This window comes from Cucurbita pepo, chromosome 15 (genome assembly GCF_057944985.1).
Source record: "Cucurbita pepo subsp. pepo isolate OVF chromosome 15, ASM5794498v1, whole genome shotgun sequence".
Classification (NCBI taxonomy): Eukaryota; Viridiplantae; Streptophyta; class Magnoliopsida; order Cucurbitales; family Cucurbitaceae; genus Cucurbita; species Cucurbita pepo.
Genome location: NC_141812.1, coordinates 7,363,691 through 7,376,070, shown reverse-complemented (window position 1 = coordinate 7,376,070; position 12,380 = coordinate 7,363,691). Strand labels below are relative to the sequence as shown.

Genomic DNA, 12,380 nt, shown 5'->3' with positions numbered 1-12,380 from the left:
TTCCTGCTTATCACTTAGCATTAAATTTTCTTCAAATAATAAATAATAATAAAATCTCCCATAAATTTCGAGGGAAAAGTCTAGACAATTCTCTATTTATTTCGAATAATATTATCTATTTTCCCCAAATTTAAATATATTTCAATATTTAATATAATATATTAGCTATTACGTTTTATTTAAAACATTTATAAATATAACAAAATATCACACTATATTCAACTCATTTAAAAAATATATTTATTTAGCGTGTCTCATATCATTTAGTTATTTTAATACTTAATGCATCAAATTTAATAAATTTATTTTCTTCTTTTTTCAAGTTATAATATATTAAATATTAATTTGGATGTTTTAATTAAATTACTCTATAAAACTATTAACAGAAAATAATGCATACTACTATCTTACTCTCATCCATGCAAGGGTTTAGGGTGTCACAATCGCACTTTTGATTGCAGCAGACTTGCGATTGTGCGGCACTCACTTTCCAACGACAAGTGAGTTAAGCCAATTCGTTCTTGCGTCGCTTACGGCCAAGCGACGTATGCTCGAGCCTCTGGCCTCGATTTTAAGATTTTCGAAAGAGAGATTTTTGGAAGAGACGTTATATAAGCAAGCAAGAGAGAAATAACAATGACTTACAAATATATAACCTTAGGTAGGAAGAAGTTGACAACTAATCGTATCCCCATATAGTACATTATGAGGCATTTCATGTCTGGCAGGCCTAGACATGATATTTCTGAAACGTCATACTTCCTAGAAATACAAAAGTAAAACACTAGAATATGGAAAGACATAAAGGGTTTGGCTTGTCCTAGGCATGCGGCCATGTGCAACCGCCTTGGACGAGCATCGCCGTGACACAGGGCGCACTACGATCCTATCACTATCGTCCATGTAATGGTGCTTTACCTTTACCTAAAATATAAGAGTAGCACACTGCTTGAGTATTTTAAGAAATACTCGGTAAGTAATCCTATTGTTGGAGTTGGAAGAATTGTATGATGATGGCGCATGCCTTGTAGCTTCAGCATGCGCCATGATGTTACGTTGTGTTTATATACGATATGCGATGATGTACGATGTCATGTTATGTATGTATGTGATGTCCTAATAGATTTTTCAATTTTTTTTTTTGAAAGTTTAAAAATATTAATAAAATGATAAAAATTAATGAATATTTTTTATACAAAATATAGAGACATTTTCAATAAAAAACCATTTTTTTAATTTCTATATTACGTATAATATATAAAATAAAAAAGAAAAACCCATTTTTGTAATTAAGTTAAAATAACAGGGGCAAAATAGAGAATCCGAATAATCTAGAAACTTGACTTCATTTCTATATATCTCTCGTTCGTGAAGGGATTGTTTTACGCACAGTTTGTTTGACGTACTCTCTAAGAAATTTTTTCAACGCCATGGACGCATTCTCGTCTTTCTTCGATTCTCAATCCGGATCCAGAAGCCGTTGGAGCTATGATTCCCTCAAGAACTTCCGGCAGATTTCACCGGCCGTTCAATCTCATCTGCAGCGGGTCAGTTTCTGTACAAATTCGTTTTGTTTGCCTTTTTTCTATATATATTTCAGCGTGGATCTTGATTTATACAGTTTTACAGAATCGATGTTTCTAATTGATATTTTCGGCTCTTGTTTTATGCTTTTCATGGGCGTGGTGGTTAATTTTGAATGGGTTTAGACAAGAATTTGATGAATTATCTTTCAATTTTGGTCTAGGGTTTTCCACAATATTGGATGATTCACTATCTTGTTTTTTAAATTAGCTAAATGGTATTTTTGGTAGAGGAAATCTAAATGGTACATGAATTATTGAACATGGGACTACGGCTGAATTTGATCCTCAGAACAGAGGATTTAATTGTGTTTGGGTGAAGAAATTCTCGATTGGATTTGGGTTGAATTGATAAAAAAACACTCCCTATGGTATATACTTTTCGGCTTTCAGTTTTTACCTCAGAGTTGAAACTTCTGGTTCTTCTTGGCTGAACGTAACCAATTAGTTCATTGGATTCTTTCTAGTTTTAATTTTCTTTTCCTGTTTACATATGCACCTATATCGATATGTGTTATTATCAAATGGACTAATGATGCTAAGTACGTCAAATCTGCAGGTTTACCTCACTCTTGGTTGTGCTTTAGTGGCATCTGCTGCTGGAGCTTATCTACATATACTTTGGAACATTGGCGGTATTCTCACAACACTTGCATCTATTGGATGTATCACATGGTTAATGGCCACCCCTCCTTATGAAGAGGTAAGCTGTTTTATAACCTCTTTTCTCCCTTGTATATTTGTCTTCTTTGTATATATGCATTCTCTCTCTGTTTGTTTTTGTTGCTAACATTCTAATTTTTGTATTGTGTCACGCATTTTTTGTATTCAGAAAAAGAGGGCCTCTATTTTATTGGGGGCTGCCCTTCTTGAGGGGGCTTCGATTGGTCCTTTGATTCATCTGGCTGTCGAGATTGACCCGAGGTAAAATCAAATCTGGCTGGTTATTTATTTGAATTCCTATATGTAGGTACACCATTGATATATCAGCAGTGGGCATTAACCATGTAACGGCCCAAGTCTACTGCTAGTAGATATTGTTCTCTTTAGGCTTTCCACACTCTTATAAAGAATGCTTCGTTCTCCTCCCCCATCGACGTGGGAGCTCACATACAATGTTCACTTGATTTTGGGAATCGATATTTGCTTCTGATTATTTTTGTATTGACTCACAAATTTGGTTGTTCCCAGTGTTCTTGTGAGCGCTTTTGTGGGAACTGCGGTTGCCTTCGGTTGTTTCTCAGCAGCAGCTTTGTTGGCAAGACGAAGAGAATTCCTTTATCTCGGTGGCTTACTTTCTTCGGGCGTATCAATGTTACTCTGGCTACATTTCGCCTCCTCTATATTCGGTGGTTCTACTGCCCTTTTCAAGTTTGAGGTATGGATACTCCTGTTTATATCTTTTCCATGGCTTGGAAGTAGTGGAAGCAATCAGCAAATTGCAGTAGGTCTGGTCTGACTTGATACTGTCTTGTTTGTTCGCTTGTTTGTTGCATCTGTAGTTGTACTTCGGGCTGTTGGTGTTCGTGGGGTACATGGTAGTTGATACTCAGGAGATAATTGAGAAGGCACATCTGGGTGATATGGATTACGTGAAGCACGCATTGACTCTCTTCACCGATTTCGTCGCTGTTTTTGTCCGAATTCTGATTATAATGGTAAGCAAGCTGTGTTTGTGTTGAAATTGGTTGATTAGCTGAAATGGGAATTGTTGTAAATGTTTGTTTACTATGGTGTGCAGCTTAAGAACTCAGCTGAGAAGAACGAGAGGGAGAGGAAGAAGAAGAGGAGGGACTGAACAAGCATGGGACTCAAGGAACTCTCTGTCTCTGTTATAGTATAGTTAACCCCAATGTGTTTGGATGTTGTTTGTAGATTGTAATGGATTTTGTGATAACTGAACTGATTGATGTGTGTTTCTGATTGGACAATGGACAATGGACAATGGAAGGTGCTTAAATTTCACATCTGTTTTGTATGTTTTTCTCTCTCCCATGCTGTAAAAGGGATGTCAGAGAGAGAGAGAGAGAGGGATATCTCTTAATCTTAATCTTTGTCATTCCTTATGTTGTGGGTTCTCAGGTGTCTTAGGTGATTTCGTTCAGAACCAATCCCATTTGATTAACATAACACCTTCTCCCAAAAGTTTCTTTAAAAAATTGAATCACTTTTTACTTTTTTGTTTAGAGATTGTTTTTTACTTTTAATTTAAAGTCAAACACTCTAAAGGGAATTTTTGTCATATATGTACCATTTTATGACACATTTGGACTATGTTCTTGGTTGTCTTTATGTGTTTATTGGTTTATATCGGTGTATGATTTTTCTCACAATGTTCGGCTTCTTGTATAATTTGAACTAAGATTACATCTTTTAAAGCTATTTTTTTGATCATTTCAATGTGATTGATCGTTTCCTTTTTCTGTTGCTCACAACTAAACATGCCTATTAAGATAAAAAAAAATTGGTAATTTACATGTTTGTTTCGTGTATAATAAATTTTTAAATTTTAAAAAGTATATAATAAATCTTTTTAATTTTTAAGTTTGTGTTAGTCTCTAAATCGGTCAATAGGATCATAATTTAACTAATATAAAATATGACTATAAGGTTAAATTTCAATTTTGTTTCAATTTCAAAATCAACGTAGACTCCTTTTTTAAATCAATAAATTCATTAGATATAAAACTAATGAATTTCAAATTCATAAACAAAAAGCAGAATTATGATGTAAACGAAAGCAAAATCATCTTAATTCTTAAACCCCAGCTCGATGAAGCTGTATATAAGCTTGGAAGCAAATCGCGAAGAGAAGGGAAAGAATGAGAGTCTCGGCACCACTGTGTTGGTTCCAAATGGATTGATGGTTTTAACCCATTTGCGAAATTCAGTTTGTAAATGGGTTGTGAATTTCCCTTCGATTTGACCCACCTGAGTTACAGATTGGATCCTACTTGAGTTTGCAGGGAGGGATTTGGATGGACAAGCTTTTAGAGTTTGGTCGAAGATCCCTCTTCTACGTTAGGGTCCTCTCCGGCTATGAACAGCGCCGGATTCGATCCTTCAGGTTTGAGACGCTAACAGGTACTTGGTGTTGGATCTTTCGATTTTGCTTCCGTTTTCTTCTGATCATGCTGTTTATATTCCTGGGTTCTTGTTCTATCATGGTGTTCTTGGCTTTGAAATGATCGAGTTGGTTATCATGTACACTGAAATTAGAACCCAATGAGGGAAAATGCACAGTTCTCTGCCATTTTGTGCTGAGAAATGAGAAATTATTCCTGTTTGAACAACTTTCAATTTGAATGATTGAGGAACAGAGATGAGTGAAATGTAGTCAGCTGTTCTTCAGCTGTGAAAATATTGAATCCATTAACATGACCTTTTGGTCGAAAATATAATACCTAGCGATTAGCTATATATGGTGTACTGAAACCAAACTTCTCCTTAGGAGGATAGATGGGTCGATTCAGGGGAGATCCAATGTAGATCCAACCTTCTATTCACTCGTGGGATCTGAGCGCTTCGGGGGACCACCTCATCTCCTCTCTTCTCGAGATTCCATACCTCCCTTATCAGTATCTTCTTAACCATTCTCAGGATATACTTTTGTTGGTTTGATCAATATATTTCTGAAGGTTACTTTCTTGGTCATTGGGTTAACTTGTCCTGTCTTTATAATGAAGTTACGAATATGAGTTTCTTTCTAAATGCAACTTCATTATCATTACCCACTTAAAAATGAATCAGCATCCATTTGGAAGTAATGGTTTCCTACTTTGCTTGGTATTTCCTTTTCTTCATCCTTCTTTTGTTCCGAGGACGAGACAAATTACTTATGGTCGAGTTTAGGGACAACTTAACTTGTATGGTTTGTATCGAAAAAGCGAGATGGATTGAGCTCGGTTTCTTGGAATCTTGAGAGCAATGGAGGAGCTCTAAAACCATCATTGAAGATTCAAACCTTCATTTTGATCAGAATTTCATTGTCATTATGTGGATATTCAAGTGTTCATGTGTAAGGGGCTATGTTTCTAACTTGTTTGCGAACAAATGTTATATGTTGTAATGCTGTTTTACCCTTTGCCAGGCGGAGGAAAGAAAAGTTGCCATGAGAAAGGTACCAGAACAGGCTATCTTAGGAGAAGTTCGTCGCATGGTTGAGGAGATGCAAACTCTAAATAAAAAGTTAGAGGAAACAGTAAGTTTTATTCTGTTACTTCAATTTCATAGATGTTCTTTTTAAAGAATGTTTCGTTCTCCTCTCCAATCGATGTAGGATCTCACAATTCACCCCCCTTCAGAGCCCAGCGTCCTCGCTCGTACTCGTTTCCCTCTCCAATCGATGTGGGACCCCCATCCACCCCCCATTAGGGCCTAGCATCCTCGCTTGCACACCGCATGGTGTCCATCCCCCTTCGGGGTTCAACCTCCTCGCTAACTCATCGCTCGGTGTCTGGCTCTGATACCATTTATAACAGCCCAAGCCCACCACTAGCAAATGTTGTCCTCTTTGGGCTTTCCTTTCTTTCAAGTTTCCCCTCAATGTTTTTAAAACGCGTTTGTTAGAGAGAGAGAGATGTTTCTACACCCATATAAAGAATGTTCCGTTCTTCTCTCCAATCGATGTGCAATAGTATGGTCCTAATATTTCTCGTCACACAAAAGCACACACAAAAAGAAGGAACTTACACATATACAAGAAATGCAGATTGGGAGATCGACCTTTACTTTCTATAAGACATGGGGATTAATGTATTCAACTGAATTAGCATACTCACTTAAGTTATAAGACATGGGGAGAACTTTGTACAATGCAGGAGTCTGCCATTGAAGAATACTTCAAGCCAATTGACAAAGAAGCAGAGGCATTAATGAAACTACAACTCGAAGGAGAAGAAAGAACTATGAAGAACATGGTTAAAGTGATGCAGCAGCAGGCTTTGTTTGAAAAAGCTGAGGCAGGTACATTTACCAATACCCTTCAAACTGACAAAAATCAACACAATCAATGAGGTGATACTGTGAGAACTTTACTGATGATTTGATTAGATTAATGATGTCTGTTTTTGTGCAATTTTGGTGCTACTGATTTGATTACTCTTAGTTTGCTTGACTGAAACCCTTGTTGGGCTCATTTTGGAGGTTGGTTTTTGTAATAACACGAGCCCACCGCTAGAAGATATTGTCCTCTTTGGGCTTTTTCTTCTAGAATTCCCACTTAAGGTTTTTAAAACGCGTTTGCTAGGGAGAGGTTTCTACACCCTTATAAAGAATGTTTCGACCCTCTCCAACCGATGTGAGATCTCACAATCCATCCCTTGGCACTCGTTCCTCTCTCCAATTGATGTGGGATCTTACCATCCACCCTCCTTTGGGGTTCAACGTCGCCTTATGTTTTGGCTCTGATACCATTTGTAACAACTAGTAGATATTGTTCTCTTTGGGCTTCCCCATCTGGACTTCTCAAGTTTTTAAAACGCGTTTGCTAGAGAGAGGTTTCCACACCCTTGTAAAAATTGTTTCGTTTCCTCTCCAACCGATGTGGGATCTCACAGTTTTCTTAATATTCCGCTCGTTTCCTCTCCAACCGATGGAGGATGTCTTCAAATATTCTAAACCCTCGCCTCACCATCAAATCCATCTAGATTCAGATTAAATGCTAGAATCACTCGAACTACACCCAAGAACTTTTATCCTTGAATTGTTCATCTTTTGTAACAGCTCAGCTCAGACCCACCGCCAGCCGAACTCTTATCCTTGAATTGTTCATCTTTTGTAACAACCCAAACCCACGGTTAGCTGATATTATCCATTCTAGCCCGTTATGTATTACTGTCAGCCTCACGATTAGTAGGGGAAGGTTTCCACATCTTTATAAGAAATGCTTAATTCACATCACATCTCCAACCGATGTGAGATCTCACAACTTTATCCTAAAAATCCGTGACGAGAACGAGGTTTCCCAAGGACTTGACCCATTCATTAATGTTTTTTGTTTGTTGTTAATGACCACATCTTGAATTTTGGAAGGTGGACCAATTTGAATCTTTAAATTCAAGTTCTTGACTTTTCTTGTAAGAACATTGATGCCCCCTTCTTCCTCTTCAACATTTAAATATGAACACATGATTCATCAAATTAAGGTTTACATGCCATTTTTTTTTTTGGAAAGATTGATGTTTACTTGAAAATCACCGTCGATTTGTTCGTGATGCTTTTGAGATTACCAATGTCTTTATCAATTGAGCTTTATACAGGTTGATGAAACAGTGAAAAATTGTGCATATACGTGAAAGCGAGGCTTCTTTAGGCTATGTATATAAATAATTTGTTAAATCAAATGATGGTCGAGGTGACATTTCAACTTACAAATCTCGACTAGCCGAATCCTTAGTTCTTGGCATATTTTGTCTTTCAATGAAAGAGACACGTGTATACATTTCTACTTGGGTCGTATATTATGTTTATGATTTTATCTCGTCTTTTTTTCAATCGACCGAAAATTAATTGAATGATGTAGACTTATGACCACCACGCCTATGCGTTGGTTGACAATTCGAATATTATCCACCGATCAAACTATTTCGTGGATCAAGTGGGACCATAAAAATCATTCATTTCAAAATTGATCCTCACAAATTTATAGTTAAATTTTGCGAAAAAATAATTAATAATTTAATTAAATACTATTTTAGTCTCGATATATTTTTAGTATTTGGTATATATACTTTCAAAATATTCATTTTGGTCCGTTAATTTTCATTTTAACTATTTTTTTCTCTAAATTTTATATTAAAATTTTGTAAATAAAAATTAAAATGCACCAGTACCAAAATGAATATTTTAAAAATACAAGGACTAAATTGAAAATATTTAAACTAGAAATTTATTGAAGGGTATGTAAGCTATTTTGGATGGATTAATCTTAGAAAATATCAAAGAGAAACAATAAATAAATAAATAAATAAATTATAGTAAAGTGTGGAGGATAAGACATTATAAGAGATAAGTAGTCCAAAATAAAAGGAAAATGAATTTGATTTAATATTCCATATAAAAATAATAAAACAACCAATTACATCAAATATGAATTTAAATTTCATTAAATTAATTGATTCTCTTTGTGAAAAAAAAAAAACTCTTTTCACCATACGTCATTTTCAATTAATATCCCTAAATTATTGATTTTAATTATTCAAAAAATCTTTTTTTTTTTTTTGAATTATAGAAAAGATGACATGGCAACCTCATTTAAATTAATATATTTGCTAGGGTTGGTATGGATGTGTATAGGTATTGTGTATACTACAATGGTATGCGCGCTCCCTTCCCTCTATAGTATACCGACAACGTGAATGTACACTAGTTGAAGGTCATGTTCAAGGGTACGTATATGAGCTCGTTTGTGGATCCATATGTGCATACGTGGTGTAGTGTGTAGAGAAATACTGCATATTCAATTTGTTAGGGATATTTAGCTTTGAATTATGGTTTACCATATGTATCATATTTGACCGTTTATTATAGACAAATATTTCTCTATTCTGTAAATGATTATAACTAGAGAAATTTCACCACCTAAAAGTGTGGTGGTTTTAGCAAATATTCTCATGGTATTAGAGCTCATTCGGTTTGACAACCCTCATCCTTTCTTCTCTATGGCTTCTGAATTCTCGAATTATCTTCTTCCTTTCAACACTCTAATCCATATGATCATCATCCAGCTTTCTTCCTCCAATAATCTCCTTTGAAAAAGTCAACTTTTTCCTCTCCTCGAGGGTTAAGACATGCTGAGCTATGTTAATGGAACTGTGGTTCCACCACCTTGCTTTGAACTAGAAACCTCCTCAACATTCAATACCAAATATTTGGCGTGGAAAGCAGCCAACCAACAGCTTCTCTATCTCCTACTCTCCTCTCTCATCGAGGAAGCCATTGTTGTCGTTGGTCTCTCCACCGCACGTGACGTTTGGCTTGTGTTAGAAACTATGTTCAACCATCAGTCTCAGTTATACACGTACCTTCAAAATAATTTGTGACCAATTTCATGCCATTGGCAGACCCGTCGAGGACATTGATAAAGTGCACTGGTTCTTTCGTAGACTCTGCACTAATTTTTTTTAACTTTTTCTACCACTCAAATGACTCTCACCCCTCTCCCCTGTTATTATTATTTCCATTTCTACGGCTCAAATGGCTCTCACCTCACGCCCCTCTGCACGAATGACAACGTTGTAGTGACGATCATGAGACTAAAATTAGGGTAGATGCATCCACGTTGTTTTTCTTTCATAGATCTTAATTTAGATCCGAGCAAATACTTTATTTTCTTTAGTTTATTTAAATTAGTATTATTTATTTTTTGCTACATTATTTTAATGATTTTATAATAAATGTGTGAATCCATGATCGAGCTATTAAATATTTCCTTTAAATAAAATTTTCACACATTATAATGTTATTCATGCCGTCCTAACTTGATTTTAATAGAAAATTATAGTCGTTGCAATTTACAACTCAATTTCAATATATATTTTGAAAAATTACTTTACAAATAGTTAAAAATTATTTTTAAGAATAGTCGGAGAATAAATAATAATAAAAATAAAATAAATAAATGCATAGATTATTGTATCATAAACAAAAACCTAAATTCAATTCATAAAGTTTTCACAAATAAATTAATAATCCAACCCAAATCATACCGGTTGGATCGGATCGAGTTATTCGGATCATCTATTTTTTTGAACATCACTATAGTTAAGCATATGCATTTGACTAATTAAAAGTCAGAGATTTGAATTCTCTTATCTGACGTGTTGAACTAAAGAAGGAGTGAAAACTTATAAAATTGATATTTTAATTAAATGATTTTGTTCCTAATAATTATATTTATTTTAATGAGGTAGGAAAATGAATTTATATTATAAGTTTTTGATATTATATTTAAATATAATTAAAGAATATGTTATATTACCTTCGTTATGGAGTTTAATCTTCCTCCATGTGCCCACTAAACTTTGCATTACACATTCTCCTCTCTCTAGAATTGAAGGCAATAATAGAGATAATAGAGCTAATTACACAAAAGTGGATGATTTCAAGTGAAAGAATACGAAATTAAGCCACAAGACTCGAGAGGTTAGCGTTGAGATGATACTAAACATATCTCGATGTTCAAAATGCACAAAATAACCGAGGAAGTCGTAAAAATAGAGTTGAGACTCCCCAAGGGTGTAATGACCCTATTTCCCCTTTTTCCTTCGAATTTTTAGCCATTTTTAATCGATTCTTAGCTGTTTTGATTGTATTTTCTCGATAACCTAGAATTTGGAATACTAATGCAAAATTTCGTTCTAAACCAAAGAAATTGAGGAAAATGTGAAGAACTTGATAGTTGGGGGAGAGCTAGAGATTTTTAGGGAGTGGGATTGAGATTTTTTTTTTCCCGCAAAGTTGCAAGATACAGGACCTTCCTATCTTGTATGATATTTAGCCTTCCATTACGGTTTACCATAAATATCATATTTGTAATTTTATTATAGGTATATATATTTTATCAATTTATTACTTGATTATGTCAACAATCATAAATAGAGAACTCTTATCACCATTTAAATGGGATGGTTTTAGCAAATATTCTCATGGTATCAAATCACTTTTGGTTTAACAGCTTGATCCTTTTTTTCTCGGTGACTTTCGAATTCTTGTTCATATTCTTACTTTCAACACTCTAATCTATATTATCACCCTCAAACTTTCTTTCTCCAATTATCTTCTTTGGAAAAGCCAACTTCTCACTCTCCTTGAGTGAGCTATGTTGATGGAACTATGGTTCCAGCACCTCACTTTTAACTAGAAACCTCCTGAACACTTAACACCAAATATTTGGCATGAAAAGAAGTCGATCAATGGCTTCTCTGACTCCTACTCCTCTCTCACCAAGGAAGTTATTGTTGTCTTCGTTGGTCTCTCTACTGCACGTGACGTTTAGCTTGCGTTGGAAACTATGTTCAACCATCATTCGAAAAGCTCGTGAACTGAGGCTCAAGAATGACTTGTAGCTGATGAAACGCAACACCAAACTTGTTGCTGAGTATGCCCGTACCTTCAAACAATCGGTGACCAACTTCATGTCATTGGCAAACTTGTCGAGGACATTGATAAAGTGCACTAGTTCCTTACTGGCCTTGACACCGATTTTTAAACTTTTTCTACTGCTCAGATGGCTCTCACTCCTCTCCCCTGTTTTGCAGATTTAGTCTCTAAAGATGAAAGTTTTGAGTTGTTCCAGCGCTCCCTTGAGTCTTCTGACTCCACTCCTACGACATTCATAGTCACTAATCGTGGTCGCACCCATGGAAGTCACCTTGCTTCCTAGTCGTTCTCATTCCCATAATAACAACTATTCCGACTGAGAAAGAACCTGCTCAGATCAGGGTCGTCGACCACCTCGCTACCAAATATGCCGCACGGAGGGCCATTATGCTGACCGCTGCAACCATGGTACGTTTGGCCTGATTCTGCTCATGCTCACCTTGCTGAAGCCTTCAACACGTCTTGTTCTATTGCTGGACTCGAAGCTGCTGATTGGTTTTTGGACTCTAGGGCTACGGCCCATATGACTGTCAACCCATCTATTTTGGGTCAGTCTAAAAATTACATGGGTAAGGACTCTGTGATCGTAGGAAATAGTGCATTCCTACCCATTATCCTAGTACTCTTTCTCCTATTTCATATATTCACTGCCTTGGTTGTTCCTCGTCTCACTAAAAAACTTATTTCAATTAGTAA

The 12,380-nt window shown here is 35.7% G+C and overlaps 2 protein-coding genes across 4 annotated transcripts; both read left to right on the top strand.

The window, feature by feature from the left end:
• Positions 1-1,362: 1,362 nt before the first annotated feature.
• On the top strand, positions 1,363-3,548 carry LOC111811525 (bax inhibitor 1). Its single transcript, XM_023698417.2, has 6 exons — positions 1,363-1,547; positions 2,143-2,286; positions 2,416-2,507; positions 2,775-2,961; positions 3,086-3,241; positions 3,325-3,548. The coding sequence occupies exons 1-6, from the start codon at positions 1,431-1,433 to the stop codon at positions 3,379-3,381; spliced, it is 753 nt and encodes a 250-aa protein (XP_023554185.2). The 5' UTR covers positions 1,363-1,430; the 3' UTR covers positions 3,382-3,548.
• Positions 3,549-5,130: 1,582 nt separating this feature from the next.
• On the top strand, positions 5,131-8,064 carry LOC111811532 (uncharacterized). Of its 3 annotated transcripts, none has more exons than XM_087117838.1 (4): positions 5,131-5,601; positions 5,674-5,784; positions 6,404-6,599; positions 7,844-8,064. In XM_087117838.1, the coding sequence occupies exons 1-3, from the start codon at positions 5,578-5,580 to the stop codon at positions 6,596-6,598; spliced, it is 330 nt and encodes a 109-aa protein (XP_086973964.1). In that variant the 5' UTR covers positions 5,131-5,577; the 3' UTR covers position 6,599; positions 7,844-8,064. The 3 variants fall into 3 exon arrangements, with proteins under 3 accessions (XP_086973964.1, XP_023554191.2, XP_023554192.2); XM_023698424.2 differs by having other exon boundaries at positions 5,157-5,601; positions 6,404-6,548; XM_023698423.2 differs by lacking the exon at positions 7,844-8,064 and having other exon boundaries at positions 5,134-5,601; positions 6,404-6,808.
• The last annotated feature ends 4,316 nt before the right edge of the window (positions 8,065-12,380 follow it).

What these genes read in the sequence shown, in the direction of transcription:
- LOC111811532 (XM_087117838.1), top strand. Translation starts at nt 5,578, where the DNA reads ATGTGGATATTCAAGTGTTCATGT. An exon ending in GGATATTCAAGTGTTCATGT is followed by an intron (nt 5,602 to 5,673) that starts GTAAGGGGCTAT and finishes ACCCTTTGCCAG; the next exon opens with GCGGAGGAAAGAAAAGTTGC. An exon ending in ATAAAAAGTTAGAGGAAACA is followed by an intron (nt 5,785 to 6,403) that starts GTAAGTTTTATT and finishes TGTACAATGCAG; the next exon opens with GAGTCTGCCATTGAAGAATA.
- LOC111811525 (XM_023698417.2), top strand. Translation starts at nt 1,431, where the DNA reads ATGGACGCATTCTCGTCTTTCTTCGATTCTCAATCCGGATCCAGAAGC. An exon ending in CCACCCCTCCTTATGAAGAG is followed by an intron (nt 2,287 to 2,415) that starts GTAAGCTGTTTT and finishes TTTTGTATTCAG; the next exon opens with AAAAAGAGGGCCTCTATTTT. An exon ending in GCTGTCGAGATTGACCCGAG is followed by an intron (nt 2,508 to 2,774) that starts GTAAAATCAAAT and finishes GGTTGTTCCCAG; the next exon opens with TGTTCTTGTGAGCGCTTTTG.